The sequence below is a fragment of the Nematostella vectensis genome, chromosome 1 (genome assembly GCF_932526225.1).
Source record: "Nematostella vectensis chromosome 1, jaNemVect1.1, whole genome shotgun sequence".
NCBI classification, from domain to species: domain Eukaryota; kingdom Metazoa; phylum Cnidaria; class Anthozoa; order Actiniaria; family Edwardsiidae; genus Nematostella; species Nematostella vectensis.
In genome coordinates, this window is record NC_064034.1 from 12,666,042 (window position 1) to 12,682,837 (window position 16,796).

At 38.2% G+C, this 16,796-nt stretch overlaps 2 protein-coding genes across 2 annotated transcripts; one reads left to right on the plus strand and one right to left on the minus strand.

The window, feature by feature from the left end:
* Positions 1–232: 232 nt before the first annotated feature.
* Positions 233–8,009, minus strand: LOC5515949 (polyadenylate-binding protein-interacting protein 1). Its single transcript, XM_032385695.2, has 10 exons — positions 7,761–8,009; positions 6,543–6,859; positions 4,338–4,453; positions 3,789–3,897; positions 3,385–3,510; positions 2,987–3,090; positions 2,344–2,518; positions 1,907–1,970; positions 1,250–1,328; positions 233–1,016 (listed from the first exon to the last, which is right to left on the minus strand). Exons 1-10 carry the CDS (start codon positions 7,885–7,887, stop codon positions 914–916), a joined length of 1,320 nt encoding a protein of 439 aa, XP_032241586.2. The 5' UTR covers positions 7,888–8,009; the 3' UTR covers positions 233–913.
* Positions 8,010–8,999: 990 nt separating this feature from the next.
* On the plus strand, positions 9,000–16,274 carry LOC5515948 (neuronal pentraxin-2). Its single transcript, XM_032385717.2, has 7 exons — positions 9,000–9,115; positions 9,702–9,763; positions 11,718–11,863; positions 12,930–13,141; positions 13,848–13,941; positions 14,929–15,139; positions 15,372–16,274. The coding sequence occupies exons 3-7, from the start codon at positions 11,842–11,844 to the stop codon at positions 15,772–15,774; spliced, it is 942 nt and encodes a 313-aa protein (XP_032241608.2). The 5' UTR covers positions 9,000–9,115; positions 9,702–9,763; positions 11,718–11,841; the 3' UTR covers positions 15,775–16,274.
* Positions 16,275–16,796: the final 522 nt, after the last annotated feature.

The window sequence follows — 16,796 nt, forward strand, 5'->3', positions numbered from 1 at the left end:
TAGTAAATTTTTGAGGCCTAAAAGTTGGGAATCGTAGAGTCTCTCTTCACACTACTATATATATATATATATCAAAACCCCCAGGTTCTGAGTCGAAAAACTCCCGATTCCCCATTTGGAATTTAGTTCGATATATGGAGGTTCAACGAGCTCAGCTTAGAATTTGCGCCACAAGCCGGTGAGAATCAACTTAGAGGAAGAAATACACGGAATTAAAAAAAATACACGTACATCAAACAGTGCATGTTTATTAGATTATTAACACAACCTCAAAGACACGAGGCAACAGTTGGGTTGATCCTGATCTAGACCATCTGGATTCACAATGGCAATGTAATTGGAAAAATTGTTTGCAGCAAAATGTGTTTGCAGAAATGTAGTACAAATAGTGATCTTGTAGATAAAAAAAAAGATTAGGAGAAAACATTTACAAAAATATATTTACAAAACACTTAAAAAAAAAAAAACACGTCAACCTTTTACCAAGACGTTTTACCAACAAACTTGCGCACCAAGTTTGCCGCGCGCAAAGTGGAATGAGAAGGAGACAAGCTTTATTCCCTTTTTCTAGCCTCGACCCCAGGTGCCTTTAGGCTGCGCGGCCCTCTTTTTCTGACGTAGCCGTAGTGGGGACGAGACTAGCGTTACTCTACTTATATACTACGTAAGGCATACTCTTTCTCCAAGTTCATCTCTCTTTTTTCCCTCTCAGGCACACTACGCAAGCTATGTAGTAATAGTTATAACGTTTTATTATCCATGGGCTTCAAATCATATTACTTTGTTTTTTTTTTTTTTTTGTTTCCGCATCGACACGGGGTAGGCCCTAGTCTTGGGTAGAAATCAGCCCAGCTGTTTGCCTAATGTCGTTGTTATAATATATATTCCATGTGGGATGTGCGGAGATAGAAATTTAGCTGAACGGGAGCGGAGGCTGCTGTTCGGACATGAACAGCTCGTAATCCTTCTCCATCTCCTCCGTGAAAGCACAGTCATCTTCTTCTGGGTAGCCATGGCTGGAACAGGATAATGAAGCCATTCACTAATGATATGCTAAATACAAAAAGTCTGAAACGTTATGTTTTAGGGTTGCTTAAACCTACTGTATGCTTGACCTATGTATGCCTTTGTATGTATGTATATCAGCAATTAGAGTAAATAGGATGAGTTATGCGTCTGGCACAAATGGGAAACCCCTGATGCGTGCTTATAGTAAACTTAATGAGACTCTTCTCAAACTGGTTGTTACCCGTTATCTTCGTAGACCTGACATGACAAATCAGTGGGACTACTGTCATCGGCATAGTCGGCATACTCAAGCCATTGCTCTACAAAACCAATAGAATTAGCAAACATTAGGGGGGAGGGGCCATCTAAATAGTCATCACGCTCAAGCCATTGCTCTACAAAACCAATAGAATTAGCAAACATTAGGGGGGAGGGGCCATCTAAATAGTCATCACGCTCAAGCCATTGCTCTACAAAACCAATAGAATTAGCAAACATTAGGGGGGAGGGGCCATCTAAATAGTCATCACGCTCAAGTCATTGCTCTACAGAACCAATAGAATTAGCAAACATTAGGGGGGAGGGGCCATCTAAATAGTCATCACGCTCAAGTCATTGCCCTACAGAACCAATAGAATCACTATATATTGGGGTGGTATCTGCATAGTCGTCATACTTAAAAGAACAAATATAATTCGTTATCATACGACAATGAACGAAAAGAATAGGCGGCCGGCGGAACTGACAGCTACTATTTTCTGAGCGCCAGCTACTTCTAATTCTATTCCTAAGCCACTGCAGACATTTCGGTCCCAACCACATTTGATTTTGCATCGCGTAAGACGAAGCGCGCAATTTGATTTTGAAAATTGTGAAATCATAGAGGATTTGTCCTTACCGGGGTTTGTAACTGGAGTAATGTCATCCTCGTTATTTGAGATAAACCCTGGTTGGTAGTATTCCTGAAAAAAGAGCAACTCATTATGTAACTCTTGGTCAGGGTCCCATCGATAATGTAACCTACAGTACCTCAATGTTCATGATGTGTCATCAATGTACCATTTTAAAGATAGCAAACTTTGCCTACTATTGTAATTATCGCATTAGCTCCCTAAAATCTCCTACTGTAGGTTTCGTTTTGGGCTTAACAAAGATGTTACATATCACCAAACATAATATTAAGCTATAGCAGTTAGATGTAATAATCTATAGAAAAAAAATTATTAAAAACCTGATAAGAAAATAAAAACCTGATAAGAATTAAGATTTCTATTGGCAGAAATGTAACTTGACTCAAAGCAGTAGTGTATTTGTAATTCTCCATGGTACATGTACCTTATTATAGTAGTGGTAATTTTGAATCCCTGGAACATAAGGCGCTGCCTCTGGAGACAAGACTGATGTTGCCACGGAAACTGCTGCTGCTTCAGCTCCCCGTTCTGCAAAGCTCTCCCGCCCCCAATTATTCTTTCTGAGGCTTACCACAGATGAAAGGAATCTTTTTATGGAACTAGAGAAAGATAGAAAAACAAGACTATGTTGCTATTGTACATTGTTGTTATAATGAATCTCTGAATTGTTCTGGAATGGAAATCAATAAGTTTTAAAGAGGGGTACTCTATGCTGAACACTCCACAACTGTGTTATTTCCAAAGCTCTAGGATGTAAAAATATTCTTTACACCAAAATCTTGAAAAATAAGGAACCTTAAGTAGAACCCCACCCACATGACTTATGAAAGTGACCATAAAAGGGGTATGTAAACACAGCCTATAAATGACGTATACATTAGTAGCAGTTAGATATGGAAAGGGAGTGACTGCTAAAGAGAGTGTCGCTTAATAGATGCTTGTATTGTTCATTCATTTCTTGTTTGTTCAAACTGAAAATCACAGACAAAAAAAGTAAGGAGTTCCCCACTTTTAAGCGTTCAGTACAGTACTGCATGCGTGAAGTGAAACAAATAATTAAAGCTTACTCTCCCACATGTGATGATGATTCTAGCAGCGTTCCAATTTTCTCGAAGATACCATCAACCCTACTCTGGTTATCTTTAGGGTCATCAAGAAGATAGCCGGTCAGCTGCAAAAGAAATACTTCACATAAAACGACCTATACAGTATGTTAGTAGGAGCTTTCTGTCATACAGTGAAACCTATGGAAGGCAGCCACCCTCTGAACCATACTAAGGGGTCACTTAGAGGGTGGCTGCTTAATGGAAACTGGAAATATGGTATAAATCATAATATTGATGAAAGACTCCACAAAGTCACATTAGTTGCTTGTATGCTTGTTTTATGTCAAACTTCTGTTGCTCATCAGTAACATGATAATAAATATCATCAATTTTGTCTTGCTTGTTGGCATGGTCCTTACCTTAAGTATCCGCCCAGCGTAAAGCAAAGAGTCATCCGTCCCACTTTCAATTAGTGAATCAAGCATCTCTAGTAATGCTCGACCCAATGGACCAAACTGTGCTTTGGAACCTGAAGCACCATCAACCTATATAAATGTAAATGAATAATTTAGCCAAACCGGATCCAACATATATTAACATATATATTTTATTAGTATGTAGCTTTCAGGTTAATTATGGATTCTCCTGCCCCAAATAAGGTCACATTAATAGACTTTCTATGTATGTTAGAATAAAGTTGCAAGCAAGCATGTGTCATGGGGGGGAGGGGTGGGGGTGCACCCATACCTCCTTGCCAGCCAAAAGAGTGTTACACCTGTGCTGCAGGATAATGATTATAATGATGAGGTATTATTATCCTTACCCTAAATGTGCTATAAAGCTCTGCTAAAAACATGGCCAAGCCATGTACTCTTGGAACTGTTGAAGGGCTCTTTAGCATTGCCTCTCTTTTTCGATGTTCTTCTTTGCATCTGGAAAATGAAACGACAAGCTACATAAGTCAGTCTTAATAAAAACAAGAAATGATCAACTAACAATTATTGTTTTTCTTTTTAAAAAAAAATGGGTTTTACATGCACTTTCTTTCTCATTTTGAGAAACAAAAACAAAGTATAAACTCTACTCTAGCCAAAATCTGAATAGAAATGAAACCCAATCACTTTATTGTTTATTTTGATAAATCAATACAGTATATATAAAAATCAACACCCAAATAAAGTTAAACCTACTCTAAATACACCAATGAATAAAGACACCTTGTTATTCAGGAAAGTCATTTGGAAAGTCACTATGAAAGTCCCAAAAAGTAAGCTCACACTATTTTGTAAATCTTACCCATTCAATAAGGACACTCATAAAGACACTAAAGACACAAAAGTTCCTGGATAAAAGGAAGCATTCAGCTTGATACCTTGTCAAAAAAACACTTCTGAACTGCTTTCCTTCAGTTGGGATGTCATCTGTATTATTCGCAATAAAATCACAAAGTCTCGCTCCTGTGTAGGTAAAATTGGATTCTAAAATGGACTGAAAAACAAAAAAGAAAAAAACAATCAGTACAACAAAATTCAATACTCGAATCAGATAGTTAAACTACAATGTATGAACATGCACACTGATGTGCTTGTGCGTGGTAAAATATTATGGTACTTGAAACTAGGTGTTACTGGCCTGACTAAACATACAAATATGTTTCACATGAATTCTAACTCCCGTGCCAACAAGGTGACTTACATAAACAAGGACCTGCGGTATAAAAGATAAAAGATGGTCCTTAATTTGCCATTCCCGCTGGAATACGTCAAGTGCAGAGCTCCATAAATATCGAAAAAAAAACAGCTGCAGATTGATTTCGGCCATTTCTAAATTGAAAACAATGTTTTGTACACACAAAAGAATAAAAGGCAAATTATTTGAAATTATTTTTCTACGACAATAATGACAAAAATTACTCTTTTCTAGATCATGCGGGTGAAAATAACAATAATTTTGCTTCATAACCATTCCAATCTCTGTGTCTGTGCAGTTCTCAGAGGAGAATAAAAATTTTGTTGTCTTCAAACTATTGATGTTTTTAAACATTATTTCAAACTTGGTCCTGTCTTTTTATTGCTATGGAGCTCTGCACATGACAAAGTCTATCAGGAATGACTTAGACCTGGAATGCACCATTCATACTGCAGGTCCTTGTTAAACAAAAAGGAAAAAAGCATGATTATACAGGGCATCTGGTAAAGTGCAGTCAAAATGAGAAAAAGGAGTGAAAGTAAGTTTTCTTGCTCTTTCTTTTAGCTTTCCAAACACAACCATACTCCCTGAATCACTACCCCTGTAGCAATGGAAAGATTGAAAAAGTAAATCATATTTGCGGAGCATACCAAAAAATCATTTTCCTCAATTTTAAAGTTTAACTTTAAATCAGGTTCAAATTACAATACAATCTTAAAAAAAATTGATGGAGGACAAAACATAATATACATTGTCTACACATGAGCTTTGAGCTATGTTCAATAGTTGTAATACTTGACCTGTTATTAATCGTTGCGATAACAACGATCAAAAGATATTTCTTGATGCAAACACATATAGACGAGAAGACTAGAAATGTCCGACGTTAGCGTTATGCCATGTAAGAGACACTTTTTCTGTGAGATGCTTGAATAGCCTTACAGTTGCACAATACTTGAGTTTTTGGTAATGTTAGTGGTGTTTTCAATGCCCAACAAAAATACATTCGCTTGCAATTTATGTTTTGACTTTAATTGTTGAGATTCAACGGTTTGAACCAGGTTAATACCTGGGACTGTCCTTCAAATTGGCCATATTATTTGCAAGTTTTTCAAACATTATTATTTTCCGAGAGAGTATTTTTCCAAGAAAGTGCAGCATAGTGTGGAAAAGTGCACTTTTTGGTCAATAGTGCGGAACCCCATGGCCACACTTTACCAGATGCCCTGATTATACTGGTGATTAGGGGAAGAATTAAAGGGGAGCCACAAAAACTTTAAGTTCTGATTTGGATAAAGGCAAAGAGTGCACTATTTTGTTTGATGACTGGCTACTGATTGTCCACCACAAATTTTAAAATGAACAAGTTTTACTGTCGAATCCGTTGTATTGGGAGCGGTATTTTCAAAGCACGTTTTGTTTTGGTTTTCTGTTCCGTCAGTAAAACCATTCTAAGCAAATCAGAGTCTCGCTTTGTGCACTTCCCTGGCTATCCTCTGGACGAAAACCAGACAGTGTCAAGGCAGAAAGCCAGGCAACTGCAGGCAAGAGATGGCAAGAATCTGATTGGCGGAATGGCAAGAATTTGACTGGCAGAACAGAAAATCCCAAAAGACAAAAACAAATCAATGTTTTGAAAATGTGGCATCGCTATACAATGGATACAACAGTAAACTTGTTTAAACATTATTAGATCAGAGGCACCCATTAATGAAAAGATTTATCTGCAAAATGCCTAGATACAGTATAAAATTACTTTTTTATGTGAAAATCCAACAAAATATACTTTCCAATCTGAAGATAAAGTCATTAAAAAAGTTTCCAGAGGGTCTATGGTAAGTGGTGATATATTCCACAGCTTATGAAAACATTATTTAAATAACTGTACCTGTTCCATAATAACACTCGCTATTTCATTCAGAGTTTCATCATTGTTAACCCTTGCCTTCCATGCTAGCACCAAATCTTCTACCAAGTTTTCAAACTCTCCAGGACTTTCTGTCAGCTGGTCCAATATATCCTTAACGAAGGTTACTGCCTCAAGGTCTGGTCCAGTTGTCTGGGGAGAGGGCGTGGCCTGTTCCGTCTGGGGAGGGGGCATGGCCTGTGATGTTGGCACATACTGAGGGGCCTTAAACATTTCTGGCACAAATTCTGCAGCATTGACATTGAGCTTTGAAGAAGTTCCTTTTGTTGGAATAGAATCTAAGAGTTATCAAACAAACAGAATATTTATAAGCTCCCATGAGATTTTAATATCCATATTTTGAAGAAGTTCCTTTTGTTGGAGTAGAATCGAAGAGTTACCAAACAAACAGAATATTTATAAGCTCACATGGGAATTTTATATCCATGGCAAATAATATCACCAAGCATAGGTAAATTCAAAAGAGCAATGGTATGATGGAAAAAATATAACATGATATGGCAAGGGATTGAAAATTTGCATTATATTCAAATAGATTAATTCAATTGCATTCAGTTCTGAAAGTAGAAAACAAGTCCGCTGTCAACAGTCAAATATTTGCTTGTTTTTTTCTCATTTTACCTTAAATATTTACATTAGACTAAAATTGAAGTTCCAATAAATCTATCTCTCAGTTTTTTAAAACATGTTTAAAATGTTTTACAGATTGATTAAGATTGAATTATGTCATTGTTATAATAAGTTTTTGATGAACCATCAAAGATGGCGGTCAGGGAGAGGGGGGGCAGTTTTGAGCGGATGGTATTTTTAATGCGCAGTTTACATACCCTGGTATTTTTTAACAGTATGAATTTGTTGTCCAGGTAACCCCCTCCCCCCTCAAAAGCACCACCATCCAACTCCACATCCCCCTTCCTCCGCTAGCCCCCCCCCCCCCCCCCCCCCCCACTCCCCACCCTTCACTTCTAGGACCTGGGATCTGCCGCCTATAACGATGTAAAAACTAGGTATCGCAACTCAACACGCTTGCTGTCTGATAACGTTCATAATTAACTTATGCCATTTTCAAGCGAACTAATATTTAGCCCAGAAATTCCTAACAATAAAGCAATATACGGTATCCTTTTGTAGCATAACTGCAGGTTAATCAATATCCCAGAGAAAGAGAGAATTCCATACCGTTTTCAATGCCAATGGGCTCTTTGCCGCCATCTTGATTTTGGCTAGGTTCTCCCGGTTTCCTCAAAGGTGACGTGTAGTCTTTCGAGGAAATTCCACGACCAAGGGAATGGGGTTTATCACTCATTTTTCTAGCTAGGTACAGCGTTACAAAGGCATTGTAGTTAAAGGAAAGCGATATTTGAGTATTTCACGATAAACGGGTATCTGGTAGTTTGTCAAAGGTAGCAATCGGAAATGTGACAACACGAAGACTGGGCACTAACCACAGGACCCCCAACAAGCCATTCTGAATGTTTTTCGTGCCCAGACCATGAAGAGAGAGCATAATTTCAAAAGTTTTTTTTTTTATTTTTGGAAGATAGAAAAACAATTAAATACATCTTAACGCTCTTACTGAGAATTAAGCGAATTAACCAAAATATCGCACCCAGATCTCCACTAGAGCGAGTTACGATGAAAGATATTTCTTTTTTTTTTCCACTTCACGGTATACCCTGGGTACCAGAGGGTACCAGAGCCTCCAGGCTCTAGCCTTCTCTCTAGGAATTTTGGCTGAGCGTCACTGGACTAGAGAAGTCTGGAGGCTCTGGTACTCATAGAGAGAATCTCTATAATGATATAGAGATTTAGGTACTGCCTAAAAGCGTTATATCAATGTTTTCGTAAAGACTAGAGTTGCGATTTCATTATAAAATGAGAAAAAAGATCAATATAAAAACATTCCCCTCTGTAAGGAGGCAGGGTGTAGTACATTTCGCTAATAACGAACACTCGATAAAAAGAAAAGATTTTCCAAGCCCCTTGGCACTTTGTTTAATGGCGAGGTTGAACCATACCCATGTCACATGGCATACACGATAAGAAGTTTTTTCTTTGGAATGCTTATCCTCCTGTTTGGTTTATACATGGTAGATCTAGTATAAAGAAAACAACAAATCACGTTTAAAACACTGTGGAAATATGAAAGAATTTTGGAAAAATGACTTATACTATTTCTAGTGTACAGATCCACTATAGTTAAGTTTTCTAGACTTCCTCGTTTACATTGGCCGTACACGGAACCATAAGTGACTGCGCACTCGAACCAATAAACCCCTTTCGGTAACAAGGGTAATCCCCTCCCCCCATAAAAAAGAAAAAATATTCATGCTTCAGCAAAACTAATTTCGTAATATCATACCTGAACTTGCGAAAATATTCTGGTCAATAATGATTATCCGTTGAATGCTTTGCGTTAACCTCGAGATTATACCATTTTTTCACGTTTCATTTTTACTCGCTCTCTAAGGAGATCAATGCAGGACTTCGGGTGGGAGGAAGTTGTTTGAAACCTTATTTTTTTTAAACAATGGGTAAGGATTTCATATTTTTTGGAATTAAGTTAAGACACGGGCTTTGGCAGGCATGACATTAGCTTCAATCAGCTCATCAATGAAATAAATTACAGCTAAAGGGAATTCAGAACTTCAGTATATATTATTGTAATATTGTGAGCTAATAAATGCGGAAGTTTTTACTGCAGCAGTGACCAAAGGGAAGCATCTGATTTGATTTGTACTTGCGCTCTATACCCAAAGTGTGGTTTTGTTTTTAACTATGACCACAATGGTATAGCAACATAGCGATACACAAATTGAAGCTTCCAACAGATTTGTATAATCAGATCGTTTTTATTTAAGTTGGTGATGACGACAAGCAAACAAAAAAGTGATTATCTCTTTTCTAACCAGCTTAGGGACAAAGTGACCTTAGGGGGTTTGTTTTGAGAATTGATAAAGCAGCCAGTGAAAACTTTAGATTTCATAACCATCAACTTTCTATAAGTGATAAGAGAAGCTAAGCATACGTCCATTTTCTCACGCTCTCGACCAATCACCGATCGGGGTTTAACAGTGCTACCTAAATGTAAGTTTTGATATTTGATTTCTTTTATTCTAGGTAAAACTTTTCTACCAACCAGTCAAGTTTTTTGTCTGTCGGCATCGAGCTTAAAAAGAAAGGTGAGTTTATTATTTATATACTTTTAGATATTATTTGTTGAAATGTGTTTACGCCAATATTTTGGCAATTCTGTGTTAAAGTAAAAGATAGGAATTTTCAAGTGCGTAATAACAGGTTAAGCTTCTAAATTCGTGTATATCTAGTAAAAATAACATTAAAAAAATTCGTCATGTCCACTGATGATAATTCCATGACGAACGAGGACAGGATTGACAAAGACTAGTTCGACTGAGCCTTGGCATTCTGCTTTGCAAGGGCTAGGCAAAAATGACATTAAAAAATAACATTAAAAACTCGTCACGTCCGCTGATGATAATTTCATGACGAAATAAGGACAAGATTGACAAAGACTAGTTCAATTGAACCTTGGTATTCTGTTTAAAAAGGGCTAAAGAATGCGCCGTGCGTACGAGCCTTAGAGCGCATGTAAGGGAAGTAATATTAAATACATGATTAAAACAGTCATTCTGTTTGGGTTGTATCCAATGGTAGATTTCGTATATTAAAGAAAACAAAAAAGCCACGTTTTTTAAAACGTGTTTTAAAAAACACTTCGAAAATATGTATTGTTGAGTACAAAAATACTCTAGCGTATGCAAAGGGTAGCGATAGTCTCGGAATCTCGGCGTATTTACGCAACTCTTGAAGTTTTGTTTCTATGTCTAAATTCTAGGGTCTCGAACCTTGTTTTTTTTTTCTAACACGGTCTCCGATTTTTACACCTCGGAGTCTCTTATCTCGTTAAACGCTATCCGTTTTAACTTATGTTGTTACCATGCTATGGGTTTCCTCTTGTAGCAAAGATTGTATTGTAACTGTACCTTGGTATTCTGCTTTACAAGGGCTACCCAAATGCGCCGTGTGCGCAAGCCATACATACATCAATCACCCTGTTTGGGTTGTATCCAATGGTAATTTTTGAATATTAAAAACAACAAAAAAACACGTTTAAAACACTTTGAAAATATGTATTGTTGAGTACAAAAAAGCGTATAGAAGTATGAGCGCCCTCATCCTAGTTGATCTGACCTGGCGCCCGTTTCTCGAAACTCCCGAGAACTTCTCGGGCCCGTAAAGTTGCCCGAAAAGTCACCCAAGAAGTTTACGGGCCCGAGAAGTTCTCGAGAGTTTCGAGAAACGGGCGCCTGGATGTTCTCTCTTTAAAAGGAGGAGAACCATATCTCAAACCCATCTCGGCTTTTACTATTACGCGTATTTGCATAAAATTCTTTTCAACCCACAGAAAACAGGTGCCTGACTTACCTAATTAACCACACAAAGCTTTCACAAATTTAATGAACACAAAGTGATCTTGCAAGCTTTTCTAGCCTTCTTGAACATGTGATTTCGGTTCCTCTTTGACAATAGCCAACGACGCAACTCAGGAGGGATATACTATATTCGTTCTGTTCCCGAAGGCATTGTGGCCAAAGTGTGGACCATAGACGGGGTTATACACTTCCGAAACTCTTCAAACCTTTCGATCATTGAGCGCTCTACCTCTCTTGCAAAGTGCAAGAAAGCTCTCTCGAAATACATCAGACGCAATAAGTCTATTTGACTCTTATATTTAATGTATAACTAATGCACCAATAATAAGTAATAAAGCACAGGGTAAACAAAACTTTAGTCCAAAAGAGAAGGCCTGTCCCACCTTCCTATCATAATATGCCGGGTCTAATTAATTACCCGCCTCTTGATAACCGGGCTGAAGAACGTTCAACAGTTTGAATCCAGCAATTTTAAATGCGAAAAATTAATGTTGTTTTTTTTTAAAACGATTTTCGTTTAATTTCATAAAAAAATGTTGTAAGATATCCAGTTGTTTATTTCCAATAAAGTAGTGTAAACTCTAAGACAGCCTTATTGAAATATTGTTTACTTTACCGCTAGCGTCCTAGAGGACTAAAAATACAATACAATTCCACTTAAATCTCTAACGCTATCTCTTAGATCTGCAGCCAATACTCAGTTAGTGGGACCATGAGGGAGCAGTTTCTCGCTGTTCTCCTTACATGGTGTAGACTGTCAATCGCGTACTCGAGAGATGGCATGCAGATAGAGGGGAACTACAGGCATGTTCAGAAGAAACGAAAAAGGTAAGGAAGTATCTCATCGGGGCGCTAGCTTGTTCAGGAAAAGCGAAAAAAGTAAAGAAGTATCTCATCGAGAAAGTAACTTGTTCAGGAAAAACAAAAAGGTAAGGAAGTATTCCATCGGGAAAGTAACTTTTTCAGGCGAAACGAAAAAGTTAAAGGAGTATCTCACAAGGGAGCTAGCGAGTTCAGGTAAACAAAAAAGGTTAATCATCTTATCGGGAGAGTAGCTTGTTCAGGAGAAGCGAAATATGTAAAGAATAGGGGAACTGGCATGTTGAGAAGAAACGACAAATGTAAGGAAGCATCCAATCGGGGAATTAGCTTGTTCAGGGAAAACAAAAACAAAAACAAATTTAAAGAAGTTTGCCATCAGGGAGCTTACTTGTTCAGGAGAAAAGAAAAAGGTAAGGAAATGTACCATTGAGAAAGAAACTTGTTTAAGATAAACGCCAAACAGACAAGGAAATAGCTAATCAAAAAGCTGACAAAAAACAGACTTCTCCCTAAAAACAAGGAGAATTTGTACTTTGACCATTTAAAAATTGCACTTTAAGCCTCATATCTCGAAAACGAATCCATTAGAAAAAAATACTTTTTGATATGTTGGTTTACATGGCATAAGGAACCAACATGCAAAAATTTAAGCTTACCGGAGTTAACCAGACCTTTTTTTTTTTGGAAAACTTGCCATTTTTTTGCTCTGTCATACGCGGCATGTATGGAGTGGGGCAAAGCATTAGCACGGTGGAAGAGGGAGGGCTACCCCCTAGTAGAGTCTCGTTCCTAACATCACCTCTAAACTTCCTCCATGGGAGATAATTATCAGGAAAGGGCAGGAGCTAACAACCCATTCAGAGACGCTTCTAGTTCACGAAATAACAGAACAAAACAGATTGGCTTGGCCAAATCATTTAGTCAACAAGTGATAAACAATTATTTTGATCATCTTTTTAAATTAAGATATATATGTCTTAATTATCTATATATCTTTAAAATAAATATTGTTTTTTCTTTATCTAATACAAGTTTAGATTGATTAACACCATTTACGATTCCTTCATTTCAGGCTGGAGGTTGGCTGACCAAGAGTTCAAATCTGTCCAAGTTTTCTCAGAGTTTGAATGTGCCCGTCTCTGCGTAGATGATCCAAGATGCAAGTCGGCCAACTACAAAGAAGCTGCTGAGCAGTCTGTGTGTCAGCTCAATAGTGAAACGAGTCGATCAAGAAAAAACCTCTACATCCCAGAGGAGGGATACACATTCTTGGAACCAGTGAAGGTTAAAAGAAAAATGCTTTTCAATTGTGTTATCTGAAATCGGATCATAAAAACATGTTGTGTGATTTTGATGTTTTGTAAGATGGTAATACTGATACTATTGATTACAATAATAACGAACGATTAAAGAAAAAATTCTAGAATTGGTGTTTATGCTACTTATGATGATGTTAAAGAGGATGTTGATAATGAGACTGTTGCTGCTGTTGATGATAATGAGGTCGCTGATGACTATCATAATGTGGGTCTGGGGCCGGTTTTCAAGATGGCAGTCAGCAAAATCGTAGTAAGCACGAATTCATGGAAGTTTACGTGGAATTTATTCGACTTACTCTGTTTTAAGGGAGGGGAAAAAACGTAATGTAAAGTCTAAATAAGGACTCCTGTGGAAGAAGTCCTGTGGATGGAGTCCTCCAAGAGGAATCCCGAAACTACGGAAACAGTAATTTCCTAATAAACAAACTGGAGAGCAAGCAAGCAGGCTAGCAGTTTTAATTAACTAAATTTAAAGTTTTAATTGCTTGATTATGAGGATAAAGATAGTGCTGATGTGTTGATGTTGCTGATACTTTAAGGGTGATTATGTCAATAATGATGCTGCTTCTGATACCTCTTTCACTGAAGTAGATGACGCTGATGCTGAGGATGGTGACGATGCTAATGCTAATCATTCTAATTGTCGATATGTTTGCCCCTCTTTCTATCAGTCTGCATGTGTGCCGTCGTCGTGCCCTGCTGGATACGACTGTCATGATGTACTGGACAGTCACGACGTGTTATTTGAGTGCAAGCCTAAAACAGGTACGCTTCAGGGCCGTAGCGGAGGCTGGGGCACTGGGGGCATGTGCCCACCCCCGAATATTGAAAAAATATAAGGAAATGACCAATAGGGGCGTGGCTAGGTCCCCAATATTTTCTTAATGTTTCTGTATTGTGCCCCTCCAATCTGACGTGGCCTGCTACGCCTCTGCGCTTGCAAGAGATATTTGTGACCCCGGACAATAATATACCCGGAACAGATCAATTGGATCATACATTTACAAGTAGGATCATCAAGGATTATTAACCGAGCATCGTTAATCCCAAGTGTGGCTTCTTTTTTTTTCTTATTTTTCGTTTATCTTTAGCTTCATTTGTTCTAATAATTTCCATGATCACTGAATTTCCGAATACCCGTTCATTTCCAAAGTTATGGCATAGAACAGATTGGGTTAATAAAAAGATACGTTAATAAGAATTCGGGTTAGAATGTTTTCTATTTAGGTTTTTACAATTTTTAGTCCGTATGATTTTAATAGGGACTCCGTGTGTGTGATTGGCCGTGCACTTGGCATTACATAGCCAGCAGGCCTTAAACAGTAAGAAAGCCAAAGGGGCACAGCCACGCCCCTACTGGTCATTTCCTTATTATTTTTGAAAATATTGGCAGGGGGGGGGGCACATGTCTTCTGTGCCCCACCCCCTGCTACTGCCCTGTGTTGCACAGGGAAGAATGTACGTTTGGTTAATCGTTGCTCACGAAATGAGAACATTTCCATTGGGGCCTCCCTTGCTCTTTACACCTCTGAAATACGGGTTAAAATCAACATTGCTCCTAACAATTATGCTGAAAACAGCGACATTCGGGCCATAGTCCGGTTGAAAAGAAATAAAGCATTTTTGTTTTAGATAATATGCTCCCTTAGCGGGGCTTTTTCTCCCCTTTTCCTCCATTTTGTATTTTACCTTTATCTACCCATGTCTGCTTGTGGTTTTGGCAGTGTACTGTCATTTCTTTCAATCTTCCAGACTTCCAGATCTCATTTGCCGAAAGAACAACAAGTGATTACGTAAGATTGGACAAGAAAGTTGAGCTGACCAAGTTTACGTTAAGTCTGTCTATCAGGATTGACGAAAACGTCCCCAACACATTCTTCTCCTACGCATCATCAAATAATAACGGGATCATGATTAGAAAGGCAACAAATGAATTTAAATTTGCTGTCCAAGGCGATGCAGTGTAAGTATGCTAACACAAAACAGGGCCTAATCAAACAAACTTGACTAAAGTGGAGTAACTCTATATTTTTAAAGAAACGACAAATTAGAAGACAGACCGACGGACGGATGGACAGATAAAAAAAATGAAATTTGAAGAAAAAATAAATAAACAGTTGTTTATAATCAAGAGAGCATATGCTCTCTTGTTATAATATAATATAATTTTATATTATTCTTGTCCTCATTTTCAGGAGAATTCCTTGCACCATAATAGCAGATTCCAGGTTCCACTCTGTGGTCGCAACGTGGAGTAACTCGGAGGGAGAATTCCAATTCTACGTGGATAACAGCTTGGTAACAAAGGAGAAGAACTTGGCAACTGGACGAACCATTTCTGGAGGTGGAGTATTTATCATTGGTAATGAACAAGATGATTTGGGTGGTGGTTTTAGCTTTGGTAATGCTTTAGTAGGAACAATCACACGCGTGAATTTGTGGGGCGTTGTGTTGCCGGACGAGTACATCAAGGTCCTGGGACGGGGGTGTGGCAACGAGGTGGGTACGGTGCTGGCGTGGACGGAGTTCTATCAGGGAGCCGCGAATCTCGGTTACCATGGAAACGCACGCTTCGAGGAGCCTTCAACTTGCGCATGAAATAAACAATAGCCATTTGAAATGATATATGCTTGGAATCATACAGGGTTAAACTTGTGGACTCATACAAACCGGATAACCCATATGTTTTGTCCATACGAGATTACGCATATGGACTCTTACGCCCGCTTTCAGTTTATGTTACCGTAGTTTATGTAAATATAGTTCATGTAGCACTCATGTAAACAGCATGTTTATGATGGCAGAGCTAGGGTGTTTCGAGACCTTGGAAATGCAACAGAATCATGTGTTTATGTTAGGCATTCGAAATTCGCCCCTTGCGCGTTCCCTAGAGGTTCACTCACATGCCTATATATTTAGCTAATTACATTTGTCTTTCACTTGACCTTACCAGTTTTTCATAACGCGTCGTTTTTTTTCCGGGGTTGTTTTTCCCCAGTTTTCTGCTATAGTTGATACATAAACATGTTTGTATATTTTACATTACATTTACGCTTGTAATATGGTCTCCAATAAACTGGTACGCGTTACTCTTGTAAGATCTTGTGTGCTGTTTATGCAGAATATACAATATGAACATTTTCTATTCGAAGGATTTCAGTACAGAACTAAATTTCTCATTGGCTTTTTCTTTTATCGAACCGCCTTAGGCCTGTCAAGTCACAAGCATATCAGAAATGGTATCCTAGCAGGGGAAAGAAAACGGGGTATGAGGGGTGGACCCTGCCTTCTCGCAGGGGCAAGAAGGGGTATGAGTGGTGGCCCCTCTCCCTTTTGAGGATTATAAAATGTGGCGAGGCCGCAGTGCAGAGCCTCAATGTCCTACTGTAAATTATTTTTATGACTAACTTTGTATTGAACCCTTCGCTACCTCGCAGTAGCGCAGTCGCAGTAAGGACTGCATTCTTTTTGGTCTATATATATATATATATATATATATATATATATATATATATATATCATACATCACGCTAGTAACATGCGAGCTCTCATTGGCCAAGGAGACTTGGTTATTAGAGTGTGCACGCCCGTTTCTTGTAATTACCACTCGCTATAGTAAA

Bases quoted from the DNA above. Each gene is read 5' to 3' on its own strand.
- LOC5515949 (XM_032385695.2), bottom strand. From the start codon at position 7,887: ATGAGTGATAAACCCCATTCCCTTGGTCGTGGAATTTCCTCGAAAGAC. The intron at 3,898-4,337 runs GTATCAAGCTGA...TTCATTTTCCAG, and splicing joins AGAAGTGTTTTTTTGACAAG to ATGCAAAGAAGAACATCGAA. The intron at 3,091-3,384 runs GTAAGGACCATG...TTTCTTTTGCAG, and splicing joins ACGCTGGGCGGATACTTAAG to CTGACCGGCTATCTTCTTGA.
- LOC5515948 (XM_032385717.2), top strand. From the start codon at position 11,842: ATGTTCAGAAGAAACGAAAAAG. The intron at 11,864-12,929 runs GTAAGGAAGTAT...CCTTCATTTCAG, and splicing joins GTTCAGAAGAAACGAAAAAG to GCTGGAGGTTGGCTGACCAA. The intron at 13,942-14,928 runs GTACGCTTCAGG...TCAATCTTCCAG, and splicing joins TGAGTGCAAGCCTAAAACAG to ACTTCCAGATCTCATTTGCC.